Source organism: Mastigoproctus giganteus, chromosome 13 (assembly GCF_048544385.1).
Source record: "Mastigoproctus giganteus isolate SK-2022 chromosome 13, ASM4854438v1, whole genome shotgun sequence".
Lineage (NCBI taxonomy): Eukaryota > Metazoa > Arthropoda > Arachnida > Uropygi > Thelyphonidae > Mastigoproctus > Mastigoproctus giganteus.
This window is the reverse complement of record NC_143587.1, coordinates 155,611,264-155,627,503: the sequence shown is the minus strand read 5'-3', so window position 1 is coordinate 155,627,503 and position 16,240 is coordinate 155,611,264. Positions and strand designations below refer to the sequence as shown.

General features: G+C 40.1%; 1 protein-coding gene across 1 annotated transcript in view; it reads left to right on the top strand.

The window, feature by feature from the left end:
* The window catches only part of pkaap (A-kinase anchoring protein pkaap), a 392,730-nt gene that overhangs the window by 119,828 nt on the left and 256,662 nt on the right, over positions 1-16,240 (top strand). The window contains exon 4 of the mRNA XM_090388075.1: positions 5,728-5,826. Coding sequence (XP_090244201.1) covers positions 5,728-5,826 — 99 coding nt within the window. The remainder of the gene's footprint in view (positions 1-5,727; positions 5,827-16,240) is intronic.

Sequence of the window (16,240 nt, the reverse complement as noted above, 5' to 3'; positions counted from 1 at the left end):
TTAAACCGAACAACAACAACAATATAAACCATAATATTACCTATGCAAATGTTGTAAAAAAATATGAAGCAATTTCTGTTCAAACTGATGTTGCGGTCTCTACTAATAAATCAATTTCTGATTGGGCTAGAAATGTCCTCTCTGAGCTACAACCAACTGTATGCAAGCAACAATCCAAGACCACAGACCAAGCAAATAATACACCTCTGACAATACCAGTGGTATCTCCTGCAACAGTGATTGCTACCACATCTTGTATTACAAACTCAAATGCTATGAAAAATATTCAGGACACAACCATGGACACAGATGGCAAATCTATACAGGAAGATCCTGTTTTAGAAATCCATGCCGAAGAAGAAATGAACACTGGTCGGCCAGTTTTCCAAAAAAAAAGACAAACAGAAATTGGAACGCCATAAACCAGTCACCTTCAAAAAGCAGTCAGAATCAGCTCCATCAACTAAACACAAATAATGCCATTGTATTTTACAATGGAACTGCAGAGGCTTTCATTGCAATGCAGACGATAATCCTAGATCTAATTAATCATTTTTCTCCCGTTGCCCTTTGTCTTCAGGAAACTTACTTAACATTGCAAATTTCTCCTTCGATAAAGAACTATTGCCTTTATCGAAGGGATCGTAATACAACAAATGCTGCCCATGGTGTTGTTGCAATCTGGATAAATTCAAAGATCCCAACTAAACATATTCCACTTCAAACTGAAATAGAAGCTGTTGCTGTGCATATAACTCTCTATATTGGAATAACACTAGTATCAATCTACTTACAGCCAAACCATACTTACTGTTTAAAAAGATCTTGAAGACCTCTTTATATGGATACCTCCACTTTGCTGTATGTTAGGGGACTTCAATGGGCACCACCCCTTATGGGGCGATCCTAAATTAGATAGACGAGGTCGACTCATTGAGAGCTTAATAGAGGCACTAAACCTCACCATACTGAATACTGGCGTGCACACTCACGTTCAGCTCCCAAATGGACATACCTCAGCAATAGATCTCTCCATTTGTTCTCCATTACTGATCCCGACCATAGAGTGGTATGTTTTAAATGATCCAGTGGGTAGTGATCACATCCCAATTGTATGCAACCTATTAATAGCACAGATTCCTCCAGCTCAATCCTGCAGAAAAGGCCCTGAGTGCCAAGCGATAGTCACAAGCGATTTTTCTCTGCGACTCATAAAGTGATCTTTGAAAGTGATATATTTCTATTTTTGTTGTGTGATTTTCTTCTGGTTTGTTCACTTAAAGTGGTTATTTGCTTAAAAAGTCTTACATAAGAACCCAGAAAGGGAATCTACCTTTCTTTTTTAGTATTTATATTAAATACTAATTCGCTCTACTAACCTTAATAACCGCTTGGTCACTGGTGGTACCGCTCCTGCCTCCACGTGGCGGGACCAGTAATCTGGGAGAAGAAAGTCCTTCTCCCAGGGCTAAAAGGAGTAAACATGGACACTAATGATTTCCGACGATTAGAGCCAAAGAGCTCTCAACATGACAACCACGAAACTGATCGTGACTTCTCATTGTCGAAAAGACTAAAAAAGGATGCAAACAAGCAGGAACCTCTAGCTTTCCTGATCAGCCATTCTCTGTCTTCACAACCTGTCAGCAAGCTCTCCTCTTTCATCATACAACGATGCCTTGTAAATTCAGCAGCATCTCCAAAAATGGTGAAACGTCTTCAATCTGGTGAGTTGCTAATAGAGACCTCTGACCCTTTTAAAACTAACATCTTTAAGTGGAATTCCAATTCAAGTCACTCCACGTAACACCCTGAATTCTTCCAAGGGAGTGATCAGTGAATGGGACCTATTGAACGTTTCCGAGGAAGAAATAATCCCAGAACTAAAGGATCAAAATGTAACTCAGGCCAAGAGAATCATGATACGAAAAGACGGCACCTTAGTCCCAACACGTAGCATAATTTTAACCTTTAGTTCACTGAATCTACCATCCTCAGTCAAAGCAGGCTATTTAAACTGTCGTGTTTGGCCCTTTATCCTGAACTCTCTGAGATGATACAAATGTCAGAAATTTGGCCACTCCCAGACAGCATACCGTGGAGATGTAACATACACCACTCACAGTCAAACACATACTTCTGGAATGTACTCTGTATAATAATGCTCGACTAGTGTCATTCAATTCTCTGGCAAGCTTAAAGGAACCTTTGTCACTTAGCCATATCATAGGTGAAAAATCAAATCTTGCAGAATTCTTCTCCTTCCTAAAATGAATAGGACTGTATAGCTGTTTATAACTGCTTCTACATGAACCAACACAGGCAGTTTGAACCGCTTTTCTAAGTGCAGTATGGCCTAAGTAGCCATTGCACTTAAAACCCTATCAACAACAACAACTCATACTGCATTCGCTAATGAATCAGTCACTAGGTACACTGTCTTGCTTAGAAAGTGTAGCCGGATCACCAAAAATGGTACGAAGACTCAAATCTGGTGACCTATTAGTTGAAACTGTAAACATTCTGAGACTCTCCTCAAACTTACATCCTTTGGTGGAGTCCCTACTAAGGTATGTCCTCATGCTACCCTTAATACTTCCAAAGGCGTCATTTCCGAATGGGATCTATTGAATGTTAAGGAGGAGAAGATTGTTCAAGAACTCCAAGACCAGAAAGTTACTGAAGCAAGACGAATAATGCTAAAGAAAGATGGAGAATTTGTTCCTACTCGTAACATCATTCTTACTTTTTCCACACCAAAACTTCCTTTGTAAAAGCAGGATACCTAAACTGCCGCATCCATCCTTATATCCCCAACCCTATTCGGTGCTACAAATGTCAGAAGTTTTAGCATTCCCAAACTGCCTGCCGAGGAGGTTCATTTTGCTCAAATTGCGGATCAAAAGAACATGTCAATACCGATTGCAATGCGAAATCATCACGATGTGCAAACTGCAAAGGCAACCATCCAGCCTTTTCCAAATCCTGTGAGCAATGGAAACTGGAGAAAAAAGTCCAGAAATACAAAGTGGAGAACAAGGTCACATACCCCGAAGCAAGAAAGCATCTTATACAAAACATGCCTAAATGCATATATGCGGAGGCATCCAAAAGATACCATACAGTTTTAACTCAAACAAATACAACAGTTCCACCAAAGGTGTCAATCTCTGAATGGGTTCGATCATTACTATCATCTGCATCACTGTCAACAAAAAAAACAAACAGTAGATATGACAAACAATACCCCAATCTCAATACCACCTACAGCCAAATCAGCTCCAGTTATGCCTAATCAAACGAAAATTTCAGTTAATGATCACAAGAAATCATTTGATAATTCAGCTATGGACATTGCAGAGAATAATACATCTGGTGACCACGTTCTAGATCTTCATGCAGAAGACGACATGGACATATGTCCATCCTTCCCATAAAAGGAAAAAATTAACAAAATAACACTCAGAAGCAGTGCAACCTTAAAAAACACAGATTTGACTTCTGATTCCAAACCTACACAATGAACAACATAGTTCAGTGGAGTTGCAGAGGCTTTTACAGCAACATAGATGACATATATATGAATTAATTGACCGTTACCATCCAGTGGGCATCTGCCTACAAGAGACAAACCTAACATCTCAAGTATCCGTATCAGTTAAATATTACACTATATTTTGGCTAGACAGGGCAAACAGTGCTCATGGAGGAGTAGCCACACGCATAGACTCCAGAGTTCCTTGTAAGAAAATTCCTCTCCAAACATCCTTAGAAGCGGTTGCGGCTTGTACAATGATTGGCATTGCTGTAACGCTCGTTTCCATATATCTTCCACCCAATCAGCAATGTACGATTCATGAACTGGAAAACCTTGCTTTGTATCTACCTTCACCAGTATGCTTATTAGGAGATTTTAATGGACACAATCCACTATGGGAATCTCCCGTCTCAATGCATGTGGAGAACTCATTGAAATGCTACTAGACAGACAGAATTTAACAGTATTGAACACAGGCTTACCCACTTACATTCATTTTCCTTCTGGAGCAACCTCTGCAATCAATCTATCTATCTGCTCTTCAATCCTCCTTCCAAGTGTCGAGTGGACAACACTTGACAGTCCTCTCAACAGCGATCACTATCCAGTCATTTTCAATATTCAGACCACCATCTCCAAAACAACTGATACACATATGAAATGGAAATTTTCTAAAGCAGACTGGACAAAATATAAAAATCAAGTATCTTTTGATGAGCATATCACAATGCAGGTACTATCAGCTGCAAAATTCGCCATCCCGCAGTCTCAATTAAGAAAACATAGACATACTAATCACTGGTGGAACAAAGATTGTAACAAGGTGAAAAGAGAAAAGAATGCAGCATGGAACTTATTCCGCAAATATGCCACCACCAGCAACCTTATTAATTATAAGAGAATTAGAGCCAAAGCACGATACATCAGGCGAAAGGCTAAAAAGGACTCTTGGATAAAATTTGCTTCATCAATCAATAAAGACACTGAAACCAGAATAGTATGGAAAAAAATAAGGCAAGTAAATACCTTACATTACCTGCACCTATTTTTAACTGGAATGGGAAAGAGATCTCTAATCCTGAAGATATTGCAAATGCTTCAGGAACTGTGTTCTCTGAATTGTCTGTCTCCATTGCGTGTCATCCATCTTTCCAAAAAATTAAAGCCGATGCTGAGAAATTCAAACTAAACTTCAAAACTAGCCGCCATTTACCCTATAATCAACCACTCACACTATCAGAATTGAAAGAATCTTTAAATAGTTCCCGCAACAGCGCCGCCCGTAGCCCTGACGGAATTTACTATGTAATGCTTAAACATCTAGATCAACAATCGTTATCATCCTTGCTAAAATTTTACACTCGGATCTTTTATGAACACACATTCCCCACTTCCTGGCAACATTCATGTGTTATAGCTATCCCAAAACCAGGAAAAGATCATTCTATGCCTAACAACTATAGACCAATCTCTCTAACCAGCTGCTTGAGTAAAACTTTAGAAAAAATGGTGCACCATCGGTTAACATTGTTCCTTGAGTCCAGAAACATAATCACCAATAATCAGTTTGGCTTTCGGAAGAATAGGTCATCCTTAGATCTAATGGTAGAGGCCGAATCAAACATAAGAAACGCATTTATCATAAATCAACATCTTGTCATGGTGTGTCTTGTTATAGAAAAAGCTTTCGATACAACATGGCGCTATGGAATTCTAAGGGATCTCCACTCATATTCATATATGAGAGGCCATTTAGCATATTTTATTCAAAACTTTCTTCGCCACAAGTCTTTCCAAGTCAGATGCCAGCAGGCTCTGTCTCAAATGTACAAAAAGGAGTCCCATGAGGCACTGTCTTCAGTGCTACTCTATTTGCTATAATAATTTGCTATAATGTGAAATAATTTGATAAAAACATCCTTTATCCTCTCCAGGTTATTATTAATTATTTAATCTTGTGCAGTTAGTTCATTGTTTGTGAACTAACTGCACAAGTTAATGCATTAAAATTAAGAGAAAATACAGATAAAATAAACTTATCTTAATTGCTATATGAAATTACTCAGTTTCTCTAAAGAAAGCATATGATTTTTACTTTGCTCAGTACATAGTTTGTTTCTGTGTACCTAATGTATATATTTGAAGGCTCTTTCTGCCCTTTTCATAGCAATGTTTTTATTTTTTTCAAGGTATGGAACAAGATGCAGTTCATATCTATTCAAAATATATTGCTCAAGATGCACCTCTTCCAATTGGCATTGCAGATGACCTCAGGAATCAGATTGTTGGTTGGTAAAATTTATATGTTTTTCAGTTTCACAACATTAATTTTATAACCTTTCTCTCTTCCCCCCCATTCCGTCAAAATGAATTCATTGAATGTCAAAAAATAATTTACCTACCCTTCGACAAATAAGAATTGAAATTATATAACAAAGCCACAGTGATATGCAATGACAAACATATGCCGTGTTGCTCTGTATCTTGTGCCTTGGATGCTTTGCAATGATCAGTGCAGTGAAGACAACACAACTTGTTGTAATCTGATAGCAATATCCAATAATGATTGGTTGTTCCTAGAGTTTGTTGCTTAGGATGAGACTTGGTGTTTTTTTCTATTACCAACAAGCAAAATACAAATCATCAGCTTAAACCTCCTTATTTTCTGTGATCAAAATAATATTTGTATTTGTAAGAGAGGTTGAAAGGGAAAGTGAAGTTAGGTGGGTTTTTTTTTTTTTTTTGACCATTGGTATTGTGCACTGAATTCATTATTCAGGGTTTGCTATAAATAAGGAAATATTTGTACAGGTGTTACACTAGCTGAAAAGGATAATTCAACAAAAGTGTGTAGAATGGTGGATTGTGAAAGATTTGAAGCTCATCTTTCATCCATCTCTCATTTTTGATGCACAAAAAGCTTGCTAATACACAATGCCATTGTTGTGTTATCACATCCTAGTTGCTCATGTGATCTCTCATTGTGATTTTTTTTCATTTTCCTGAAAATGAAATATTTACAGAGACTATCACTTCTACAGCAAGCAAGGATTGTTGATACTAGTAACATGCATCCTACTATCAACGATTTTGAAAAGTTTGTGCCCTGAATATGAAGGGTTTAATTGAAGAGTCTGGTAACATGTTACATTTTAAAATTGTTCACTTTAGAGTTGACTGGAATTAATGCTATAATGCATTAATTCCCAGCCACCAAGAAAGTTTTTTCTTGGGCCTCCAGGAAGGCATGCATTGCAGCAGTGATGATATTGTTGGTAGGAAAATCAGTGCCAGCCAGATATTTTTACAAAACAGGAAATAGGTGAAAGTCCAATGGTGCTAAATCTAGTGAATATGTGGGTTGGTCCAAGATTTCAAAGCTGCGCTCATGCACTGCAGCCATGGTAGTGACAGACTTCTGAGCAAGCATGTTTGTCCTGATGGAACAAGACTCCTTTGCTGAGTTTTTCTTCAAAATTTATCTCTGATGTCTTCACACAAATGCTTTACAAGATATGCCTATATGCACCTGTGACTGTCTGGCCTTTCTGAAGTTACTCCACTAGCAACACTCCATCAGGATCCCAGAAGGAATTGACTTGGCTTTCTTTGGAGGGGGAGAAGAGCTATTTCCAGTGTTTAGCCTATCCTTTGTCTCCAGATGAAAGTGATGGACCTACATCTCATTCATTGTCACAACCCTTGGAAGGAAATTTGCTGGATCTGCTTGAAAATATTCACCTGAAAACAATGCAAATATTCACCTGAAAACTCTTTAGCATTTTTGATCTGCTGTCAACAACATTGGGACCTTTGTGCTGACACCTTTTTCATAGCAAGAACCTATGTCATGCAGTATACACATTTGGATGAGGTGCCCAAATGCTGGCAATGTACTGAACTTTCACTCATTTCTAGATCATGCATATGGTCCACAACTTTTAGAATGATGGATGTTGCAAGTGGTCTTCCACAGCAAGGATCTTCCAGGATTTTCCTCCCTCATTTAAATCCCATCAATGTGGGCTCCTGCATAGTGAGGGGGGGGGACCTCCCAGTGGCACTGCTTGTCCTCCAGTTTAGCATCACTGGGATCCAATGGCCAATGTTTGATAAAAAATTTGGCCTTTCTGGAACATTTCCGTCAACTCCGTACAAAGTGTAAGAGAGAAGTAAACATTCTCTATTATGTACACGTTGGGGTGGGGACCTATATACCCTACTGCACATCTACCGTGCTATCCAAACTAGATTATGGGTCCCAGGTATATAGTTTTCATTATTTGGTTGTATTGCTTAATTTCTTGCGCTACAAGAGGTGGCAGAGTTCCAGAAGAGAAAGTCTCCTTTCTGTTTTTTTGTTAATAGTACTAACAAACTAAATCACCACTTGGTTACCCTTGTAGCACTGCTTCTACTTCCTTGTGAGGCTGGAAACCTGAAAAGAAAAGTTCTCTCTGGGACCAAAAAGAACGAAATGATCTCCCCCTATAGGACCAAGGGATCCTGACATGACTATGCATGAGATAGAATATTCTAATTCGTGCACTGCGAAATGCCAAAAAATTTACACTGTTAAAAGAATAGCTCCAATGCATCTTGTATTGCACTCTATTCAAGAACAGTCTCTAGGTAATTTTTCATAAAATTCAGAAATACCTAGAAAATCATGTCTATTCCTGAAAAAGCTGCTAATGCACTAGCAGAATCTTTTGCCACCATTTCTTCTTCTGGCTCCTATGCATCCTCCTTCCAGAGCATTAAACAACGCACCACTCCTTTCCGTACAACCAAGTCTTTACATTAATAGAACTGAAAGAATCGTTAACTATATCTCCCAATGGTGCTTCAGGCCTAGATGGTGTTCATTACATTATGCTCAAGCATTTACATGAAGAGGGCTTGTGTACTCTGTTGATTTTCTACAATTGGATCTTCTCTGAAAATGTCTATCCTTCTTCCTGGCACCATTCGTTCATTATCGCTATACCAAAACCAGGCAAAGAGCCTTCCCTGGTTCAAAATTATAGGCTAATATCTCTCACGAGCTGGGTATGAGAAGTTTTCAAAAGGATGGTTCATACAAGGCTCATTTATATTCTGGTGTCACAGAATCTCCTTCCAGAGCATCAGTATAGATTTCGGAAGAACCGATCAACACTAGACTTACTTATAAAAGCTGAATATCATATTCGCAATGCCTTCGTCATGAAATAACATCTAGTCGTGGTCAACTTAGATCTTGAAAGGGCATTCGATACTACTAGGTGTCATGGTATTATAAAGGATCTTTACCATCTAGGTCTAAGGGGACAGTTGCCTGAAATAATTCAAAATTTCTTGCGGTTTCGGTATTTTCAGGTCCAATATTAAAACGTACTTTCTGCATCTCACATTCAAGAGGAAGGCATACCACTTTGCCAGCCACATGCAATATCTTCACTGCTGAGCTATACGCCATAAAGTTTGAACAGATTGTTAAATGATCCATTTCACCAGCCCCAATCTGTACTGACTCTCTCAGTGCAATCCTTGCCGTAAGGAAGAATTTTCTGCTTCTCATCCTATATTGAAACTATTCACTATCAGATACTCTCTTGCAAAGGAACCAAACAATCAGTAACATTTTGTTGCATACTTGGACATTCAGGAATTCCAGGAAATGAGTCTGCTGATCTTGCCACTAAACACCCTCTTACCACATTCTCACAGTGCCCTCAGATTCCATATACTGATTAGAAGCCTGTAATTCACAAGGCATGTTATGAAAACTGGTCAGAAATCGGGCAAAGTAACACCAACAACAAACTTTACCAGATCAAACAAGAACCGGAGTTTTGGCTGTCTGGATTCAGACGAAACAGGTGATGAGAGGTGGTATTGGCAAGACTGAGAATTGGTCTTACTCATATTACATACCTATTTTTATTATTGAGAGAAGATCCGCCCCAGTGCACATCCTGTCAGACTCAACTTGCAGTTTGCCACTTTCTCGCAGACTGTCATCTTTACTTATCAATCCGTTCTAGCACCTTTAGATCATTCAGCAAATTAAGCGAATCCCAGATTTTATCCCACCTTCTTGGAAATCATGCAAACATCGAATAACTCTTAACATACTTAAATTGTACTGGCCTATACGGAGGTATATAATTAAATAGTTAATTTAACGATATATAGATATAAGAAATATGCTCTGAACTGACACAATTTGGCCTTAGTAGCCCTTGTGTCATTAAACTCAACAACACTTATAAAAGTTATAGAATTCTTATAATACCGTGATAATAGACTAAGTATTAAATAGCAAATGCTTAATGTACGGTACTCACCTTTAATATAATCTGCAATAGTTTTATGAAGAGACTGATGGCTAAATTTAAGGTGGAATAATTAAATTAGTGAATTAAGGCGGAATAAAAAATAAGTTAATTTAACAGAATTTAAGATAAGTGCAAGGAAGCAGAAGTGCACCACTCTGTCCCTGGTTGTCATAAGGTAGGAAGCCGACCGGGCTAGCCGAGTGGGTAAAGTACCTGCCCGGCAACCCAAAGGTCGCGGGTTCGATTCCCGCCCCGGGCTTGGATCAAAGTACTGAAAAAACCTTGGGAGGTGCAATATGGCCACAGAAGCCGATGCGCCAACAACTACCAAATCAAAAAAAAAAAAAATAATAAAAAATAAGGTAGGAAATTGATAATGCCAATAGTCATAATGATGGACTTTCGTTAAGTTATAACGTCTTCAGTTGGTGAAGTTAAGTGGGGAGTAGACGTGTGCTGTATTTAAAGAATTATCTATACTCTCATGATGCTCTTTGGAACACATGGGAATCTCAAATGTGAGAGATTCCAAGCCAGGGAAAGATTAAAGGGGAGTTTCACATTTATAATATTGAGATTAGAATGGTGTTGGAACCATTCAATAATGAGAGCTTCATATTGAAGAATTTTGTGGCTGGTTTTAAGTTTAATAATAGTGATAGGGGAATCGATTAGGGGAGTGTGATTGTGAGTATGGGCATGTATTGTAAGTTCCGTGCTAGATTGTCCAGTTCTAAAACTATTATAGTGGTAGTATGCGCGAGTATTAGAGGCTTTCGTAGAATCAACCTTTGTTGTAGTACTACCAATACAGCAGGCATCACTGATATGACTGTTCCCCAAAGGGACTCTTTTACTTCCATTGAGTTCACTTATTGAGTTCACTAAAGCCCACCCAAAAATCGCAGTCAGCTGCCACTCTGATATCGGTACCTCCCAGTGCTCCAGCATTAACAACAGCAAGCACTAAATCAACATCACAGAAAAGTGAACTGCCCACTTCAGGGCAAGAAATGATGGATGTTGAGACCAATGAGGTAAATGATGAGTCAGTCTTGGAACTCTTTGCGGAGGAAGAAATGGACACAGGACAGCGTCCATACTTGCCCAGAAAAGATAAATCCAAGACTGACAAATTAAGCCCTTAGCACCTTGGAAGCCACCTGATGGATCCACCAAGTCCAAATAATGGCTAAATTCCTACAGTGGAATTGTCATGGATTCCGGCAAAATACTAATGACATCAAGGCACTCCTGCAAAAGCACAAACCAGCTTGATTTTGCATACAGGAGACTTATTTAAAGGCAAATGATGACCCCGCCATGCATAACATTACCACCATTCATAAGGATAGAATTGTGGGTGGTCTTGCTCATGGAGGAGTCGCAATCCTCGTTGGCAACCAGATCCCATTTCAGCCTTTGCAGCTTACACCTAGCATTGAGGCTGTAGCAATTGGCCTTACAGTGGGGTTCTTATTAACTGTCTGCTCTGTTTATTTGCCACCTGGGATTGACATCCCCCAGAAAGACCTTGATGATCTTATCATGCAATTGCCTTCCCCTTGTTTAATTCTTGGGGATTTCAATGGACATAACACTCTGTGGGGCAGTGCTAACATCAATGGAAGAGGACGAGTCATAGAGCATATGCTCACTGACAGTGACCTCTCCCTCCTGAATGTGGGAACAAACACCTTCTTCCACATGCCTACCCGTACATTCTCTGCCATTGATCTTTCTATCTGCTCCCCCTCTCCCCTTCCTTCACTTAGTTGGGAGGTAGAAGAAAACCCATATGGAAACGATCACTTCCCCATGATAACCACTCTAACTAGTGGTAGATCGTGTCTGCCATTTAGTTTACCGTGGTGGAAGATTGATCAGGGTGACTGGAATGCCTTTCAACATCTGGCAAATCTTGACATCGCTACAGTCAGTCAGGAGCCAATCAATGATGCAGTCATGTATGTCACAGAAACGATTGTCCAAGCAGCTGCAATTGCAATCCCAAAAACACCAGCCGGTTCCCACTACTTCCCAAACCTTGGTGGAATTCAAAATGCACAGCAGCAAAAAAAAATCACAAAACAAAGCCTGGGGGATATTCCGCCGAAATCCCACGAAAATTTAATATCATTTAAACGTGCACGTGCGAAAGCGCGTTATGTACGACGTCAGAGCCAAAGGAAATCTTCCATAACTCAGGCTGCTAGCTCAAAAGTAGTCTGGGATAAGATCCGGAAAATGAAGGGAAAATATCCACTCTCGAGCACAACGGATGTCCAATTGCAGGTCGAACTGCAGTTGCAAATACTCTAGGGGAAACATTTGCAAAAATCTCTGCAATAACATCTTTTCCCGCAGAATTTTTGGCACTGAAAACGAAAAGTGAGAAAAACCCACTGAACTTCTATTCAAAAGGGCTTGAATCGTATAACAAGCCCTTTTCACAGGAAGAGTTAAATGCAGCACTCTTTCTCATGCATGCAAGTGCTGTGGGGCCCGATGACATCCACTACGAAATGTTAAAACACCTCTCACCACAATCTAAGGATCACCTTTTAATTTTGCTTAACAGAATTTTTCTTAATAAACAATTTCTGGATTCCTGGCGGAAAGTAATCATTCTTGCCTTCCCAAAACCAGGAAAGGATCCTAGAAATCCAAGTAACTACCGTTGTATTGCTCTGAAAAGCTGTTTGTGCAAGATCCTGGAAAGAATGGTTAATTCTTGCCTTGTGTGGTATTTAGAAACAAATAGTCTGCTTTCCAGGATACAGTGCAGCTTCTGAAGAAATAGATCCACTCTGGATCATTTAATCCGATTGGAAACGTCCATTCATGATGCTTTTATTAAATCCGAGCATCTGGTAGCAGTTTTCTTTGATATTGAAAAAGCATACGACACAGTCTGGTGATTTGGAGTATTAAAAGACCTCTATAACTTTGGTCTTAAAGGTAATCTTCCCCTTTTTATTGAAAAGTTTCTTTAGAATCGCCAATTTCAAGTCCGTTTAGGATCCACCCTCTTGCGAGTGTTCTCTCAGGAAGAGAGAGTCCCACAAGGATCCGTTCTAAGTGTCACGCTTTTCGCAATCAAAATAAACTCTATCACAGATCGACTTCCGCCCATGGTGAAAAATGCCTTGTATGTTGACAATTTTACTATATTTTGTCATTCCTGCAATATGAGGGTCATTGAAAGAAAACTGCAGAAAACCATTGATCATCTTACAGCTTGGTCTTTGGCTAATGGGTTCAGATTTTCATTACAGAAGACTGTTTGTGTACACTTCTGTCGCAAACATAATCTTCATCCCGACCCAGAATTAAGGCTTGGGCAAAACAACATCCCAGTTGTAGCAGAATTCAAATTCCTTGGACTTATTTTCGACAAGAAGCTGACATTTTTACAACATATTCGTCAGCTTAGGACAAGATGTGTTAAAGGGCTTAACATCCTTCATGCTCTTTCGTCAACTTCATGAGGCACAGATCGTTCTACCCTTCTTTGTCTTTACCGAGCACTTGTCCATTCCAAACTGGATTACGGGTCTCAGATTTATGGTTCTTCTAGAGATAGTGCACATCCTTGGTTAGATCCAACCCACCATCAAGCCATCCTGACAGCCACTGGAGTATTGCGCACATCTCCTACCCAAAGCCTTTACGTTGAAGCAAATGAATCATATACCTTTGGTAGTCGCTAATTTTAATGTGATGTCTCTTCGACGTAAGCGGTTGTTCTTACAGTACGCCTTCAAATTAAAATCCCTGCCCGATCGTCCCACGTGGCCATCCGTTTTTGAGCTGCACTGGGAAAACCTCTACAACACCCGTCGGACTGCCAAAAAACCTTTTGCTATTCGGATTCAAGGGCTGTTGAATGAAATGGACATGACGGTAGACAACGTTGTCCAGTCGCCCAGGCAATTCCTTCCACCCTGGCATGCCTATTTTCCAACTTGTGACTTCTCTCTTAAGATCTTGGAGAAGTCTACTACACCACCATCTGTCTGCCAGCAACTCTTTGCATCACATAGACAGCTCTGACTTTCTGCCAGTCTATACAGTGGCTCAAAGTTAGAATGTTATGTGGGATCTGCTGTTGTGCTCCCTCACAAAACGTTATCCAATAAGATCCCACAAGAAACTAGCATTTATACTGGAGAGTTGCATGCAATAGAAACAGCCCTAGATCACATTAAAATTAGCGACTACCAAAGGTATATGATTTATTGTGATTCATTGAGCGTGTTACAGGCTCTAGTATCGGTGAGGTTTAACCCTCATCCGATCCTGTCCAGGATCCGGCAGATTCTTTTTTCTTTCGTGGAATTAGAATTTGATATTCGCTTTCGCTTTTGCTGGATGCCAAGCCACATTGGGATCCAGGGCAATGAATTAGCTGATACCGCTGCGAAATCAGCCATTTCTGTGGATAATCATTGCTTGTCAGTCCCCTATACAGACTACAGGCAAATAATATGTTCTAAATTACATTCCCAATGGCAAGATTCTTGGCACGGACATGCCACAAATAAACTACATCACACTAAGCCTGTAATTACCCAATGGTTGACAAGGCTGCAAGCCAAAAACATGCACAGCAACTACTGAAAGCCATATCGTTAGGGGGATTATCCATCATCGTTACTCCCCATAAAACCTTGAATTTCTTACGCGGTGTCATATCAGAGTGGGACTTTCATTTTCTGAAGAAATCTGCTCTGAACTTGAAGACCAAGGAGTGATGGCTGTCAAAAGAATCTAATCCCTACCCGAGTTCTCATCGTAACGTTCAACACCCCACGGCATCCAAATTCCATAAAAGCAGCCTTTTAAGCTGCCCAGTGAGGATTTATATCCTGAACCCACTGAGGTGTTTATTATTATTATTATTATTATTATTAATAGCCATATGGTGCAAGGAAGCCTGAGGCTTATGCTGCACCAGGAAAAAAAAAAAAAATTCCCAAGTTACCCTGAGAGAGAGAGAGAGAGAGAGAGAGAGAGAGAGAGAGAGAGAGAGAGAGAGAGAGAGAGAGTGTCAAAAGTAGAAGGGAATCACCAAGAAAATGAAGAATGATGATATCCAGCTCAGGACCCTGAGTGTGCCAAGCCCATACTCACAAGATGTGAGCCCCCGGGGTTCAACACCCCACGGCCTCCAAGTTCTACAAAAGCAGGCTATTTAAACTGCCCAGTGAGGATTTATATCCCGAACCCACTGAGGTGTTTTAAATGCCAAAAGTATGGCCACTCTCAATCAGTTTGTCGTGGCACCCCTGCCTATGCTCGCTGTGGTGCTAAAGACCACGAGAGCAAGGAATGTTTAGCTTCTAAGCCAAGTTGTACTAACTGCCAAGGTGAACACCCTGCATACTTTCGAGCACGCCAGCGGTGGAAAGATAGAAGGAAATTCAAAAACTAAAAACAGCTAAACATCTATCAGGAGTCCAGAAAACACATCCAACCTATAAATAGCGCCAAGCCCTCATACGCCCAGAAAGCTTCTGGAAAAAGTAGCATTGGTACTCAGACTTATATGAGTATTCCACCAAGGGAGCCATTTACCCCCATTGCGTGCTATTTATTAAGTTTCCAAAAGCCCACCCAAAAATGACAGTCATCCGCCACTGCTATATCCGGACCTTTTAGTGCTCCACCACTTCTAAAACAGAGTGCTAAAGAAACTCCGAAGAAAGGGGAACAGGCATCTACAATCCAAGAGACAATGGATATCGAAGATAAGCAGGTACAGGACGAGTCTGTCCTGGAACTCTTTGCAAAAGAAGAAGAAGAAATGGATACAGGCCAACGTCCAGTCTTTCCAAAGAGAGATAAACCCAGGACTGAGAAAATGAAGCTCTCAACCCTTCGGAAGCCACCAGATGGACCCAATAAATCAAAATAATGGGTACATTTAAATTTCTCCAATGGAATTGCTGTGGATTTCATAGAAATACAGATGACATCAAGTACTCCTGACTAAGCATGAACCAACTTGCTGCTTACAGGAGACGTATTTAAAGGCAAATGAGGACCCTTACTTATGTAACTGCTCAGTTATTCGCAGAGACAGAGCTGGGGGTGGACCTGCCCATGGAGGAGTCGCTATTCTTGTGGGTAACCACAACCCCTTTCAAGCTGTGCTTCTTACCACTAATCTAGAGGCTGTAGCAGTTCATCTTACAGTACGGTTCATTTATTTGCCACCTGGGAACGACACTGCCCAGGCAGACCTTGATGATCTCATTAAACAACTGCCAACCCCTTTTCTATTATTAGGGTATTTCAACGGGCATAATCCGCTGTGGGGTAGTTCTGACATCAATAGAAGAGTTGGATTATCGAGCGATTGCTTGAAACAATG